This window comes from Phocoena sinus, chromosome 16, assembly GCF_008692025.1.
Source record: "Phocoena sinus isolate mPhoSin1 chromosome 16, mPhoSin1.pri, whole genome shotgun sequence".
NCBI classification, from domain to species: domain Eukaryota; kingdom Metazoa; phylum Chordata; class Mammalia; order Artiodactyla; family Phocoenidae; genus Phocoena; species Phocoena sinus.
This window is the reverse complement of record NC_045778.1, coordinates 23,798,495-23,810,979: the sequence shown is the minus strand read 5'-3', so window position 1 is coordinate 23,810,979 and position 12,485 is coordinate 23,798,495. Positions and strand designations below refer to the sequence as shown.

The 12,485-nt window shown below is 56.7% G+C and overlaps 1 protein-coding gene across 1 annotated transcript in view; it reads right to left on the bottom strand.

The window, feature by feature from the left end:
- LOC116741928 (cadherin-23-like) overlaps window positions 1–12,485 on the bottom strand; it is a 334,451-nt gene that overhangs the window by 90,228 nt on the left and 231,738 nt on the right. Inside the window, exons 12-15 of the mRNA XM_032609100.1 lie at window positions 12,466–12,471; window positions 10,561–10,710; window positions 9,874–10,071; window positions 8,496–8,666 (exon numbers count right to left, since the gene is read on the bottom strand). Of these exons, the coding sequence (XP_032464991.1) occupies window positions 8,496–8,666; window positions 9,874–10,071; window positions 10,561–10,710; window positions 12,466–12,471 (525 nt within the window). The remainder of the gene's footprint in view (window positions 1–8,495; window positions 8,667–9,873; window positions 10,072–10,560; window positions 10,711–12,465; window positions 12,472–12,485) is intronic.

The following is a 12,485-nucleotide window of genomic DNA, read 5'->3' as shown; positions in this document are numbered from 1 at the left end:
AAGCCCAGGGTGGCAGCCAGCTCTGTTCTCCCTCTCTCTCCTTAGCACCTGTCCTACCTCTAATTCCATCCCATTTTGGTTTTACGGATTGATATTTAGATTAAAGAGATCAACACATCCGAGGAGCACTGAGGCCTGACAGACGGAGGAACTTGACCAGTCAATCACCATCAACCAGCTCAGCTTCCTCCCAGTGCCTGGCCCCTCTGACTGGAGATGAACCAAAGAGCAGATTAAAGGGGCCCAGAAGTACAGCCGAGACACCCCCCCAAATGGGGGACGGTGTGTCCACAAAGGCCTTCCAGGCCAACTTGGGAGCAGGGCTAGGGTGACTACTATTTATGTGTGCTGTGTGTGTGCGAGCATGTTCACGTGAGTGTGTGTCTCTAGCCTCTCTCTTCCCCTCCCCAGGCTGCAGATAAAGAATTCAATTTTCTTTTAAACGGTGGGGAAATTGGAAGAGATTTTGTTCTGTTTAAGCACAGCTGGAGTCTCAGGTCTCTAGGGATTGGAGAACAATGAGATCAATTAAGATGCTTGTGGTGAGGGGTGTCAGGAGGGGGTGGGGAAAGACAGCAGAGGTAGGGGGGCAGGAGGAAGGGGAAGAACAGCTGAGGGGACCCAGTTGCCAGGAGCTCTGCTTCCACTCTTTCCTGTGTTGACCTGCCCACCTCTGTTGGGTTTTGCTAAAGTGTCTGGATGGGGCCTGCCCATTGGGTGCTATTATCTCCTAAACTTGCTAATAATTCACGTTGGTAATTTCTGTCACCAGCTTTACACAATGATAGAATCGAGCTGAAGCAATGCTATCAGAAACAGGGAGAGGACACTGTTGCAGAGCAGCACGGATAACACTGGACGCTTGGCCAGCACCAGGGGCTGGGACTGCAACCAGAGCATCTGCTGTGCGCAGGCTCCAGACCGCTATCTTTCCACACATCACCCTACAACACTGCTGAGATGGAATCGCTCTGCCCATTTTATACAGGAGGAAACTGAAACTCAGGGACAGTGAATAACCTGCCCAAAGCCAACCTGCTGGTGAGAAGCTGAGGCAGGACTCCAACCTGGGGCTGTCCACCCACCTCAGTGTTTGTGAAGGTACAGGGCACACCTGGCAGCCAGGTGGGGATGAAGATGGGTGTGCCTTGCTGGGCCTGGGCAGGAGAATGGTGGAGCCGCTGTTCAGACCTGAGCACAGGCTAGGAGAGCTCTCCCCACCTCCACTGTCACCTGGGTGGTTGGGGCCATCGTCTCTCACCCAGTCGCCCCGCTTCCACCTGGGCGTCCTCGGCCCCGCCTGCTGGCCTACTCTCCACACAGCATCCTCCGTGATCCATCTGGCTCCCCTTCAGCACAGTCACGTTCTGACCTCCTCTGGTCCTCCCTCTTCCTCTCTGCATATCCACCCACCACCAGGCTCTTGTCTGAAGCCTCGCACCTGCAGCTCCCTCAGCCTGGGGCAGCTCTTTGCAGAATCCCCAACTCAGACTCCCCTGCCTTCCTTCAGAGCTCTGTCTAAGGTCACCTTCTGTGAGAGACCCGCCTTCCTTGACCACCTGGTAGAAGACAGTAACAATGCCAGTCCCAGCACTCCTCCCTTACTGCCCCCAGCTATACTTTCCCCCAAGGCATGCATCCCCCTCTGACATGCTCTGTATTTCCTTATTCCTTATATCTGTGTCCGCCCCTGGTACATACATGGATGTTTGTCTGTCTTGTTCACTGCCATCATTCCAAGCCCTCGATAAACAGTCACGGAATGAAGGAGTATGGTGGTTGCATCTGGGAGCCCCCTTTCCCCCAGAGAGTGCAGAGTCCTGTTCCGGGAGGGGCAGAGGGGAGGCTTCTAAAGGGGAGACACAGGGGCTCACAGGGCACCCGGCCCTGCCAGCAGCAGCCAAGGAAGCAAGGTCAGCTCCTGCATACCTGTCTGCAGAGGCAGGCTGAAGGGCTGGGCACATCTCAGCCTTGACCCTGTAATCACATGCCCTGATCAGGGCTAGGAGGCCGCGGGGATCCTGGAATCTGGTGGCCACTGCACCTTCTGGACGCTTGCCTTTGTTCCTGGCCTGGGGTCTGCATCCCCAGACCTCCCCTGACCTAGGAAGGATAATCAGAGGGCATCCAGTTTACCCTCTCCTTGGACTGAGCAGGAAGCCAAGGTCCAGAGATGGAATGAGACTGGCACAGGGTCACAGAGTGAGTCAGTGATCTAGAGCCCAGGCCTCGGGGCTCCCTGTCCAGCAGCCTTCCCCCTGTGGCCATCGCCAGAGCGGTGCTTGGGAGCCTGGCTCACACAGTGAAACATGGGGGTACGAGGCTTTGGATTCAGACAAACATCTCTGCCCTTGACTCTCTGGGTGAACTTGGGTGTATAATTTACCCTTTCCATGCCTCAGTTTCCCCATGAGACCTCTGCCTCTATCCCTCCTTCGAGGAAGATGCCCTACACACTCCAGACCACAGGAGTCAAACCTCCTCTGTGCCACACAGCCCAGGGATGGGGGCACCCAGACAGAGAGAAACTGCCTTCAGGAGGTTCTCTGTGGAGTGGGGAGAAGAGGACATGAGCCCTGCTGCCCCAATAGGAGTGGTGAGAGCAGCCAGGGAAAGTGAGGTGCAGGCACGCAGGGGCGCTGGAGAGGAGGGGGAGGACCTCAGGAGAGGTAGGCACGTGCCGTTACCAGAGGGAGATGACTTATGGGGAGGCTGCCAACTGGGCTGCTCTGAGGGTCAGCAGGCTTTTGATGGTCTCAGACAGGAGGGAGGGAGAGCTAGGTGGGGAAGGAGTGTGAGGAAGTGCAGAGGGTGTGCAGGGAAGCCGGGGACTCTGGTCAGGCAGGAGAGAAGGGGTGTGAGAGGTGTAGGGGGCAGAGGGCTGGAAAGCGGCTCAGAGCCAGGGTGTGGGGACCTTGACTGCCACCCCAGGCCTAGGGCGCTGGAGCTTTACCGGCCAGGGAGCGCCTGGGATTACTCGCTTTTCTCTCCCCTCCTCCCAGGCACTTCCAGGCTGATAACGGGGTTTGAAGGGTTCCCCCTTCTGTTCTTCTGCTTAGGTTTGCACAGCACCCAGGAGGAGCGGGAATCGGCTGTCTCCTGGCACCACGATCACGTGCAGCATCTCAGGAAAGAAGCATTGAGAGCTGGGGAGGGTCTACGGCCCCTCTTCTTAAACGTGACCCTGCGGAAATGCAGCGTGACCTCTAGGCTAGATCACAAAAGGCCACGCAGCTTCTGCCTGGTTCTCTTGGGACACCCGTTTCCCAGAGGCTTCCTCTGAGGAGCTCTCTCTACAAGCCATGCCTGAGATGCCTGTACCACGTGGAGAAGCCACAAGCAGGGGCTCAGAACACAGTGTCGGGCTGAGCCAGTCCTTCAGCCAGACCAGCCCAGGCGCCAGACAGAGGGAGGAGCCGCCAGTGGCTAGAGTCACCCCCAGACCTGGAGCAGAGAAGGGCTCCCCTGCTGGGCCCTTTCCATACTCCTGACCCACCCGATCCACGAACATAACAAAATGGTTGTTGCTTTATGCCGCTAAGTGTGGGATGGTTTCTCACGCAGCGTTTGGAACCAAAACAAGCTCGGTGGGCCCTTGCTTGGAGCGGGGCACAAGGCAAGCGATTACTGAGCCAGTGCCGATGGAATGTGGGAATAGATGAAAACAACGGACAACCACAGAGCTCCTTTGGGCACAGAATTACGGAGCTCCTATAGCCAGGATAGGCTACATAATTTGCATAATTTTCCAGTGCAAAATGAACATGCAGCGCCCCTTGTTCAAAAATTAAGAATCTCAAGACGGCGACAGTAGAGCATCAAACCCAGGGTGAGGCCCTCCTACTTCCAGCTTCCCAAGCAAATGCCCAGGCCGCACATGCATGAAGCCAGTCCTCCTGTCGCACCTGCTGCCTCCCTCCTCTGAGTCTTAGCCCTCCGGCCGCATCCTCATTTAACCTCTCTCTTCTGCTTCTTGACGCTGGGGCCTGAGTGTTAGAGTCCCAGGGTCGGGCACAGACAAGAACTCACCATTGTGTCAACTGAGAGGACCCAGTGTCCAGCGAAGTCGGAGCCAAAGGCAGAGAATCCAGGAACCCAGAGACCTAGGTTTAAGAGCCAGTGTTCTCTGAAGCTCCACTGACCCCCAGATATGATGGTGGAGAAGAAAAACAACAACAGCACTAGCGAGCACAGCTGTCAGTCACCCAGTGCTTTCTGGGTGTAAGCGGTCTAAAATACATCTCTTTTAATCATGGGATAGATATAATTACTATCATCCCCACAGCAAACTTTGGGGACTTAGGATCAGACACAGCCAGGCGTCTGTCCAGGGTCACAGAGACAGCAAGGGTAGGGGCAGAATTTCAACCTGAGTCTCCCTGGTTTCAAAGCTTTGCTCCTAAAGATCCCTCCTGCAGGTGCTGATGTAGCTGGGAGGTGTCCACCCACTTATAGAGGAGCAAGTCCTTCTGCAAGGGGCCAGAGGGACCAGGGAGCACCACCTGAGGCCGAGGCAGGGGACTGGCCTTCCCAGCACCCGGGGTGAGGTCCGTGTTACATTCCTTGGATTCAGCAACACAGAGGGGAGGGGGGTGGGCGGTGTGCCCTGAGCCTGCAGGCTCTCAGGGCTGGGGAAGAGGCCCTGCAGCCTGACAGCTGACGGAAGAGGCACGCTGCATTTCAGTTCTTCCAGGACTGAGGCTGGCCTTCACCAGGGTCAGCCTGGGGCAGTGACATCACACACACCTTTGCCTTTGGTGTCAGCGGGCAGGGGAGGAGGGAGTGAAGGGGGCCAGCGGGAGCACGGCTGCCTCTGTTGATGCCCCCTGGGGAGGGAGGCCAGGCTGGATGACCAGGAACAGCTAGTGAGCTCCAGGAGCGGGGAAGTGACCACCTTGGAACCTTCACCAAACTTCCAGATGGGGGCTGGGAGAGGGCGGGCAGGGCAGGCAAGGGAGCTCTAGACCCTCAAAGGACAGGAAGCATGTTTGTGTTGCCAGGAGTGAAACTAAACAGCAATGATCAACTTTTCCTCCTGGGCAGAGTGCACTGGAATTAAGCCGCATGGAGCCAGAAGGCCCTGACGCAGCATCGGCCCAACCATGTAGCTTTATAATGAGGATGATGGGGCCCCAGAGGCTCAGGGACATGCTCAGGTTACACGACTCCAAGCGAGTCCTGGCTACATCAAAGCTCAGGCTAGAGGCTGTCATGACTTGCTGACATTTTCTGAGTGTTCCTGGCCAGGCTCGGCACCGAGTGTCTTCAACCAACCATTCCACTGAACTCTCACGTCAACCCTCCCAGGTAGGATCCCGTCAGGGTACCTCCCCAGGTAACAGAGGAGGAAAGAGGCCCACCTTGCAGAGCTAGCTGGGCTTACACACAGGCTGAAGGGCGGCCAGATGGGGCCCTTTAGGGCTGAAGATAATAAGGACCACAGCTTAGGTCTGTAATCCCTTAACCTATTTACATCCACATCACCACACTGGAGCCTCCCAACAGCCCAGCCAATGCAGGCTGGGCAGGCACTATTTTCCTCACGTGATGGGAAGAAAACCAAGTCCCGGAGAAGGAGTGACCGGTCCACAACAGAACAGGATTCAGGGCCCTGCCCAAGATGGTACCAGCCTCCCAAGGACTGGCTGGGAAGAGGGGCATGGAGGGGAGGGAGGAGCCATGCCTTTCAGCCCCCACAGGCCACTCTGTCTGCCTGGAGTTGAGGGGTGACACTCCATCCCCAGGCTGAGCAAACTGAGCTGGTCCTGGGCCCTGCACCTGCCCCATCAGGGCTCTTATGTACCTCTCCTTCTTGCTTTGATTCCTGCCTGGGGAAGAATCCTGTCTTGGCCGGCACTCCACCTTCTGCCCATCCTTGCTGTGCCCCACACCCCTGGAGCAGGGAGGGAAGGCCTCTTGGAGTGCGGGAAGACCTGCCCTCCCGGCTGCTACTCCTGTGTCCCTCTCTCTCTGCCCAGGGGACATGGAGCTAATAAATCTGGGGACATGAGCTCCGTACTACAGGAGGCCAGGCTGGCTCCTTGCACATCCCAGGAACAGCTTCTGCCAGCTGTTGCCCAAATGCTGGCCATGGGCCACCGGGATGGAATAGGTAAGAGAATGTGGACGGGTTGATACAAGACTTCTCCACTATCAGAACAGCAGCCCAGTGGTTATGTTTGGGGTGGGCACAATTCAGGAGAGACAGTTGAACCCACCCCCAACCCCCGCCGCCTCAGAGCAGCACTCCACTTCCTTGCACATCACACCCCCACCACTGCATTCCAGTCACAGGGCCTTTGCACATGCTATTCCCTCTTTCTCCAATGTGCTTCTCTCCATTCGCTTTCCTGTTAATGCCTACTCAATCGCCACTTCCTCAGGGAAGGCTTCCCTGACCCCGGTCAAGGTCAGATGCCCTGTTACCGGTTTTCATAGCTCCCTGATCTCTCCATCATAGCAAGTAACGCTTAATGGAAAGATTCACTTCTTAGTACTAACATCAGGCTTTCCCAAGAGACTATAAACTTCATGAGGGCAAGGCTCACATCACCATTGTATCCTCAGGGCCATGTGCCTGACACAGTGGTGGGTATTCAAAAAAACGTTTGTTGAACGTTCAGATTGCTCTCCTACTATCCAGCAGCACCCACAAACCCCACCAGGCCCCAGGTAGCCATCGGCCAGGCTACAGGGCTGCCCGAAGCCCAGCAGAATCCTAGGAAGTTACCCCACAGCCTTCCCACCCAACCCCTATTATCAGGTCAGGAGGCAGGATTGGAAGGAGAGAATCAGAGCAGCCTGGGGATATGAGAGGGAAAGAAACCATACAACCTAGAGGATGGGGAGCCACCAGCATCATACAGGAACCTGCACACACACACACACACACTCACGCACACGTGTTATATACACGTATCTGAGTGCATGAGTTGCACACACAAAGGCACAGACACAAGGGCATGCCTGTGTGTGTGCACGTAAACACACTCACCCCACAAGCAAACGTACATGGGTAAATGTGCCCCTCCACACCCCTCCCCTGTGTGGTCACCCTTCAGAGTTGGGGCTCAAGGTCAAGTCTTTGACCGCTACATCCCTGCTCTTTCCCCTCCACCAGTGGAAATTCATTTGTCTATAACTGGGGGCTGTAAGGGCCTCAAAATCTGGGCTGAGGAAGGTCTGGGGAGCAGGGAGGTGAGAAGGGATGCCATCCCAGCTGGGATGCTCAGGTTGCAGGCGACGGCCCCCTCCTGTTCTGGCTTTCCCAGCTCCCTGGTGAACTGCTGCCTTCCCCCAGAACAGGTGATGAGGCACAGAAATGGGGCCCTGCCATGGCGTGGGGTGGGGAGGCCCCTTGCAGCAGGCTCTGCCCTGGCCTTCGGTGCAAACTGAAACATTTTCCTTTTCTTCATAATTATTTTTTCTGACACAACTGCCCATGAAACGTTTTAATAACATCCCAGAAAAGGTCAGGGAGAAGGAATTTCACAGTCCCTGAGCAGATAGCTATAATTTCAGCCCCTCCTGGAGCAAAGGAGATAGAGAGACTGGGCTAACCCTGGGTCTGAGTGGAGAAGGGCAGTGTGGGAGAAGCCAGGGCAGTGGGTGTGGCAGGTGTGGCCGTGAAACTTGCCCCCTGCTAGGAGCTCTGGAAGTACCTTGGGGAGACTGGGAGATGACGGTGAGTGGGGGTCACCAGGGGATGCTTTCACATCTGTCATTCACACCTAGCAGCCTTGGTGGCGGCGGGAGTGGTGGGGGGAGCTCATGCCCATTCTGCGGATGGGAAATGAAGATTCTTAGAGATAATACAGTTAGACCAGCACACAGAGAAGGCAGGGATGCAGGGCCCACCTTTTCACTTCAGGACCTGAGCTCCTTCAGACACACAGCTCTGCTGCTAGAGCTTATCATTGGGTCAAACAGCCCCTTCAGAGCTGCACAATTCCACAACCGGGCAGACACAATTGAGGAACTAGACACACTGAGTGGACAGACACACTGAGGAACTAGACGCTGCCCAGATGAGCCAGCCCTGGACAGAGACCCTCAGGTAGCCACAGAGGAGGCCGAACACATCTGCTAAACATTGGGAGAGGGACTGGAAAAGGGGTCATAGGCAGCGGGCCGGGGTCCATGCAGGCCCAGGAACTGCTCCAGTGCTTGAGGAAAGCCAGTTTGAGAAGCTTCTCTCCAGTGCCAACCCCAGATGGGATTGGGCTTCACACATCATCCTTGGCACCTGCAGCCGGCCATCCGCCAAGAGGTGTGCCATTCCACACTTCACCCCCCCACACACACCCTAGGTTCCCCTCAACCCTTGCCAGGGCCCCAGGAACTGGGGACTGCAGAGTGAGACCCTCCATCCCCAGCAAGAACGACACGAAGGAATCGCCAGCCACCCGCCAAGCCTGGGCTTAACATCCGAATTCTTTGCCACGTGGCTCCAGGCCCTGTGGGGGACAGGCTGCTTGGGTGTCCTTCATCCTGACATTGGAAGGTGGCTGGGGGGCTGAAGAGGCTCTCTTTGGGTCCAGAGGCCAGAACCTCTGGCACTTGCTCTCTGGCTGGGCCCCTAGAGGCTGCAGGACGGCCCAAGGGGCCTCAGGCACCAGGTGACTGATTGCAATGAGCAAGTTGGTGAAAGCTGGCAGAGCCACGGGCTGGGGAAGCAGGTGGGAGGAAAACAGCCGCAGCAGACTTACTGTTTACATATGACGGCCTGCCTACCCAAACATCTGTTTGAGATATTAATAACTGTCAGATGGGAAGGGCCTGGGGGCTCAAAACAGTTTCATACCATCTTTCTGTAGAGTAAACGCACTATGGAGTAGGGGCCTGAGATCGGCGGGCAATCTCTGTGCTTGGAGTGAGAATGGAGCAAGAAGTGGAAGGACTCTGGGGGCCTCAGTGGGCAGGGAGGGGCACCAGCGAGGTAAACTCCATGACGTTTATTGAGCACCTACTATGGGCAAGCCCCTGAGCTTGTGTAGCACACATCTACCACTTTGGTCTGCTCAGCAACCCTCTTTGTTCTGATACTAGAAGCCGCTGTAGAATATCCTGTCCCATTTTCAGCCCATATAATTTGAATGGAGTTGACCCAACGCCCCGTTCCACTAGGGGAGTATGACCCATCTCTGGTATATCAGAATTATGATGATTGGTTCCAGGGTGACCCAATAAGCTGGGTCAATGAGAATCAGCTCTGGGACTTTTGCTGGAACTATTGAAAAAGAATATTTTCTCCCCCACTGGTGAGAAGTGAGCCTAAGGGTGCTGGTGTCCCTCTCTGCCAATAGAAAAAGCAGACCCCACTGCTGAAGTCAGATTCCTGCTCAGCTGAGTGCCTGGATACAGTCATGCCTGAAATCACTTACAGTTTTGAGTTACATGAGCCAATCCTTTTTTGCTTGAGCCACTTAAAGGTTTCTGTCCCTTGTGACCACGAGTACTAACGGATACAAATGGACACTGGCAGGAGTCCCCTGTCAAAGTCCCAGCCAAAGACAGCTGGGGATGTCCATGCATCTTCAAGGAGCCCATTCTTCCCCGGCGTCTGTGCTCGGAGAGAGAGGATCACCTTCCTGAGAGATGGCTGCCACTTGTCCCCATTAGAGGGCAGGTCCAGGGCTCCTGGCCCATCCAGGCTCAGTATCTCTCAGGGACAAGGCAGAAAACCAAAGTATCCTGGGCCCAACCTCATTCTTCCCCAGGCTGGTCCCTTTTCCACAGTGCTGCCCTGGCCAGGGAAGCCCATCATGAAAAGTCCAGATGCTCTAGTATACTAACATCACAGCCTCTGAGGGCACCCCGTTCCCTGACTGCTCAGACTCCTTGGATCTCTCTGGATGCCTCCTGATGGTCTACCCCAGAGCTCAGCTGCCCTGCAGGAGAGCGGGGACTCACCAGGACTGTCAGCACAGAGGTCCCCACGGTGACATTCTCGTATAAGCTGACGTTGTACAGTGGCTGGCTGAAGATGGGCCGGTTGTCATTCTCGTTGATGAGGGTGATCTTCACCTTGGCATAGCCCACGTGGTCAGGCACACTCTCATTGGCAAAGAGCTGGATGCGCAGAGCAGGGACCAGGTGAGCTCTGACATGCTGCTGGAGCCCTCGTTCCCGTAAGTCCCCCTGGGGCCTCTGCCCATTCCAACCCAGAGCACCAGTCTGAGTCATTGCCCATCCCAGATGTATGCTACTGTGAATCCCTCCATCAGTACTCATAGGGTTAGGGTGGCCACAGAATCTGCTGGGAAGGAAGGGGCTAACGGGGGCCGTGCTGGCTGATGCTGGGCAGTAGAGGCTCCTGATGGGCTTCTGAGGCTCTGATGGTACCTAATGAAATTCCACTCAATTCTTGGACATTTCCTCGTCCTCCTGGAAGAGAGGAGGCCCAGCCTAGCCCCTGCCATAGCTCAGTGGGCTTCTCTGGGTCAGATCCACGAGGGAAGAATGGGAAGAGGTGGAAGGGGGGACTTAAGGGGGCGGTGCCACCCCCCTCCCTCCCCTGAAATCCTGCTCCCGGCCAAGGAGAGGGTGAGCAGGCCTTACGTCAAAGTCATAACGGTCCACAGTCTCATAGTCCAGGGGGATGGCCACCCGGATGCGAACGTCCGCCTTCCCTTGGACGGAGGTCGGGGAGATGATGAAGTGGTGAGAGTTGTTCCCCACCAGGTACACCTCGAACATGCTGTTCAGGCCCTGGATCAAAATGGAGAAGAAACCAGTCAGAGCGGGCGCCGGGGCTGAAGCAGGGCTTGTCTACCCCCCACTCCAAAGTGGCCTGGCCTCCCCTGGGTGATCCTGGCCTGGCTCCCTGACCCTTCTGCCCATGTCTAGGCCTTCTGGAGTCTCCTGCAATTTCTTCTGCCTGCATCACCCCATCAGATGCCCACAATGTCCCTTGCAGAGGGTTTGGCTCATTTTCCATCTCCTGCTCCCTTCCTCTGCCCCAGTGGCCCCAACTGGAGAGACATTTGCCAGCTGCAAGCCCCGGCAGGGAGATGCAGGAAAGAGGGTCAGCAGGGAGGGGAGACAAGCAAATAAGCATCCACGGTTGGCTTGGACAGGGTAGGGCATGAGGGCCAGAGCAGGACACTGCTTCTCCTCCGTCACCCCTCTGGACCACGTCAGTCAGGGGGACACTGCCTTGCCTACACGGGGCGTGGGAACCACCCAGACGGCTGAGTGGCAAAGTGAACCCCCATGTGGCCCTCTCTGGGGCCAGCCGTGGTGGCTGGGAGGATACGGAATCCCAGATACTGCAGAGACACCAGGACCTTCACTGGTTCTTCTACAGCCCAGCAGCCCGAGGCCGTGGTTTCAGGTGGGGAGGCCTCACTCTAGGTCAGGTGTTTCTCATCATTCCAATCAGGGCCAGAGCTCACGGGGGCCCTCAGATGCCACCTGGCTTGTCCTCACACAAAACGTGTGATCTCTCTCTGCATGCTACCCAAGTCTCCAGACGAGGAGGAGCTGCTGCTGAAGGTGGGAGCTACCTGGAGACTGGTCTGCCCTGAAAGTGATTCGACCTCCTGCATGGGGGGAAATTACCCCCAGACTAGCCCCCTCCAACCTAGGTGGGCGGCCTGTGATTTGGAACTAACCAGTCGAGAGCCTCTCCCGAGCCTTGCTGAGATGCTCAGTGGGTTACAGACCTGGGCTCTCAGCGCCAGGAGGACATGTCCTCCTGCTCGGCCCGCATGACCCTCCCTCAGCCCAGACCCCGGCACAGCCCCTCTGGGCACGTGTTCCTGTGGAACCAGGGGCTGGCAGGGAGGCCCGCCTCTCTTTGTGGTTGCCCAGGGATGTTGAGGGGCTTCCTCCCAGAGCCCATTCCTGCTGAGAGAGGGGCAGCCAGGCAACCTGGAAGCCTTTACACCATCAGAGAGGGGTGGTCCCAGCAAGGCTCAAAGGACACCCTCAGCGAAGCCTGAGAGTCACAAGATTCTGATGCCCTTGCAGCTGTCCCCTAGGTGCTCAGATACATTTGTGAAATAAATGCGTGCTAACCCTCGGTCTCTGGAGGTTTTTCTTACAACTACAAATTGGCAAAATAAGGGCACTGCCAATTTGGGGATACAGGCAAGCAGCGGGTCCTCCAGGGCCCCCAGCCCAGAGGGGACCCCGCAAATGGTGCAGGCAAGGCTCTCCCGGCCCTGTTGGGCTGTGGAGTTTCCAAGTCTCCCTGGTGTGGGATCCATCCATCAGACCGAGAGGACCAATTAAATGCCCGAAGGGGCAGTAATAGCCAAAGCCGGCGGCCTGTGACGGCCCTGAGCCGCTGACACCGACACCGCTCGCTCCCCGGACCTCGGCCCCTCCACAGGACCTGGGGCCTGAGAGGGTGGGCCGTCTGAGCCGTGCCCACAGCAGGTGGAGCATGCCCCCCACCGAAGCTCCCTCCCCACAGTGCCCCCATGCCTCCCAGCCCCAGCCCTTCCCAGGCTCACTTACCAGGTTCTATCAGGGGAAGT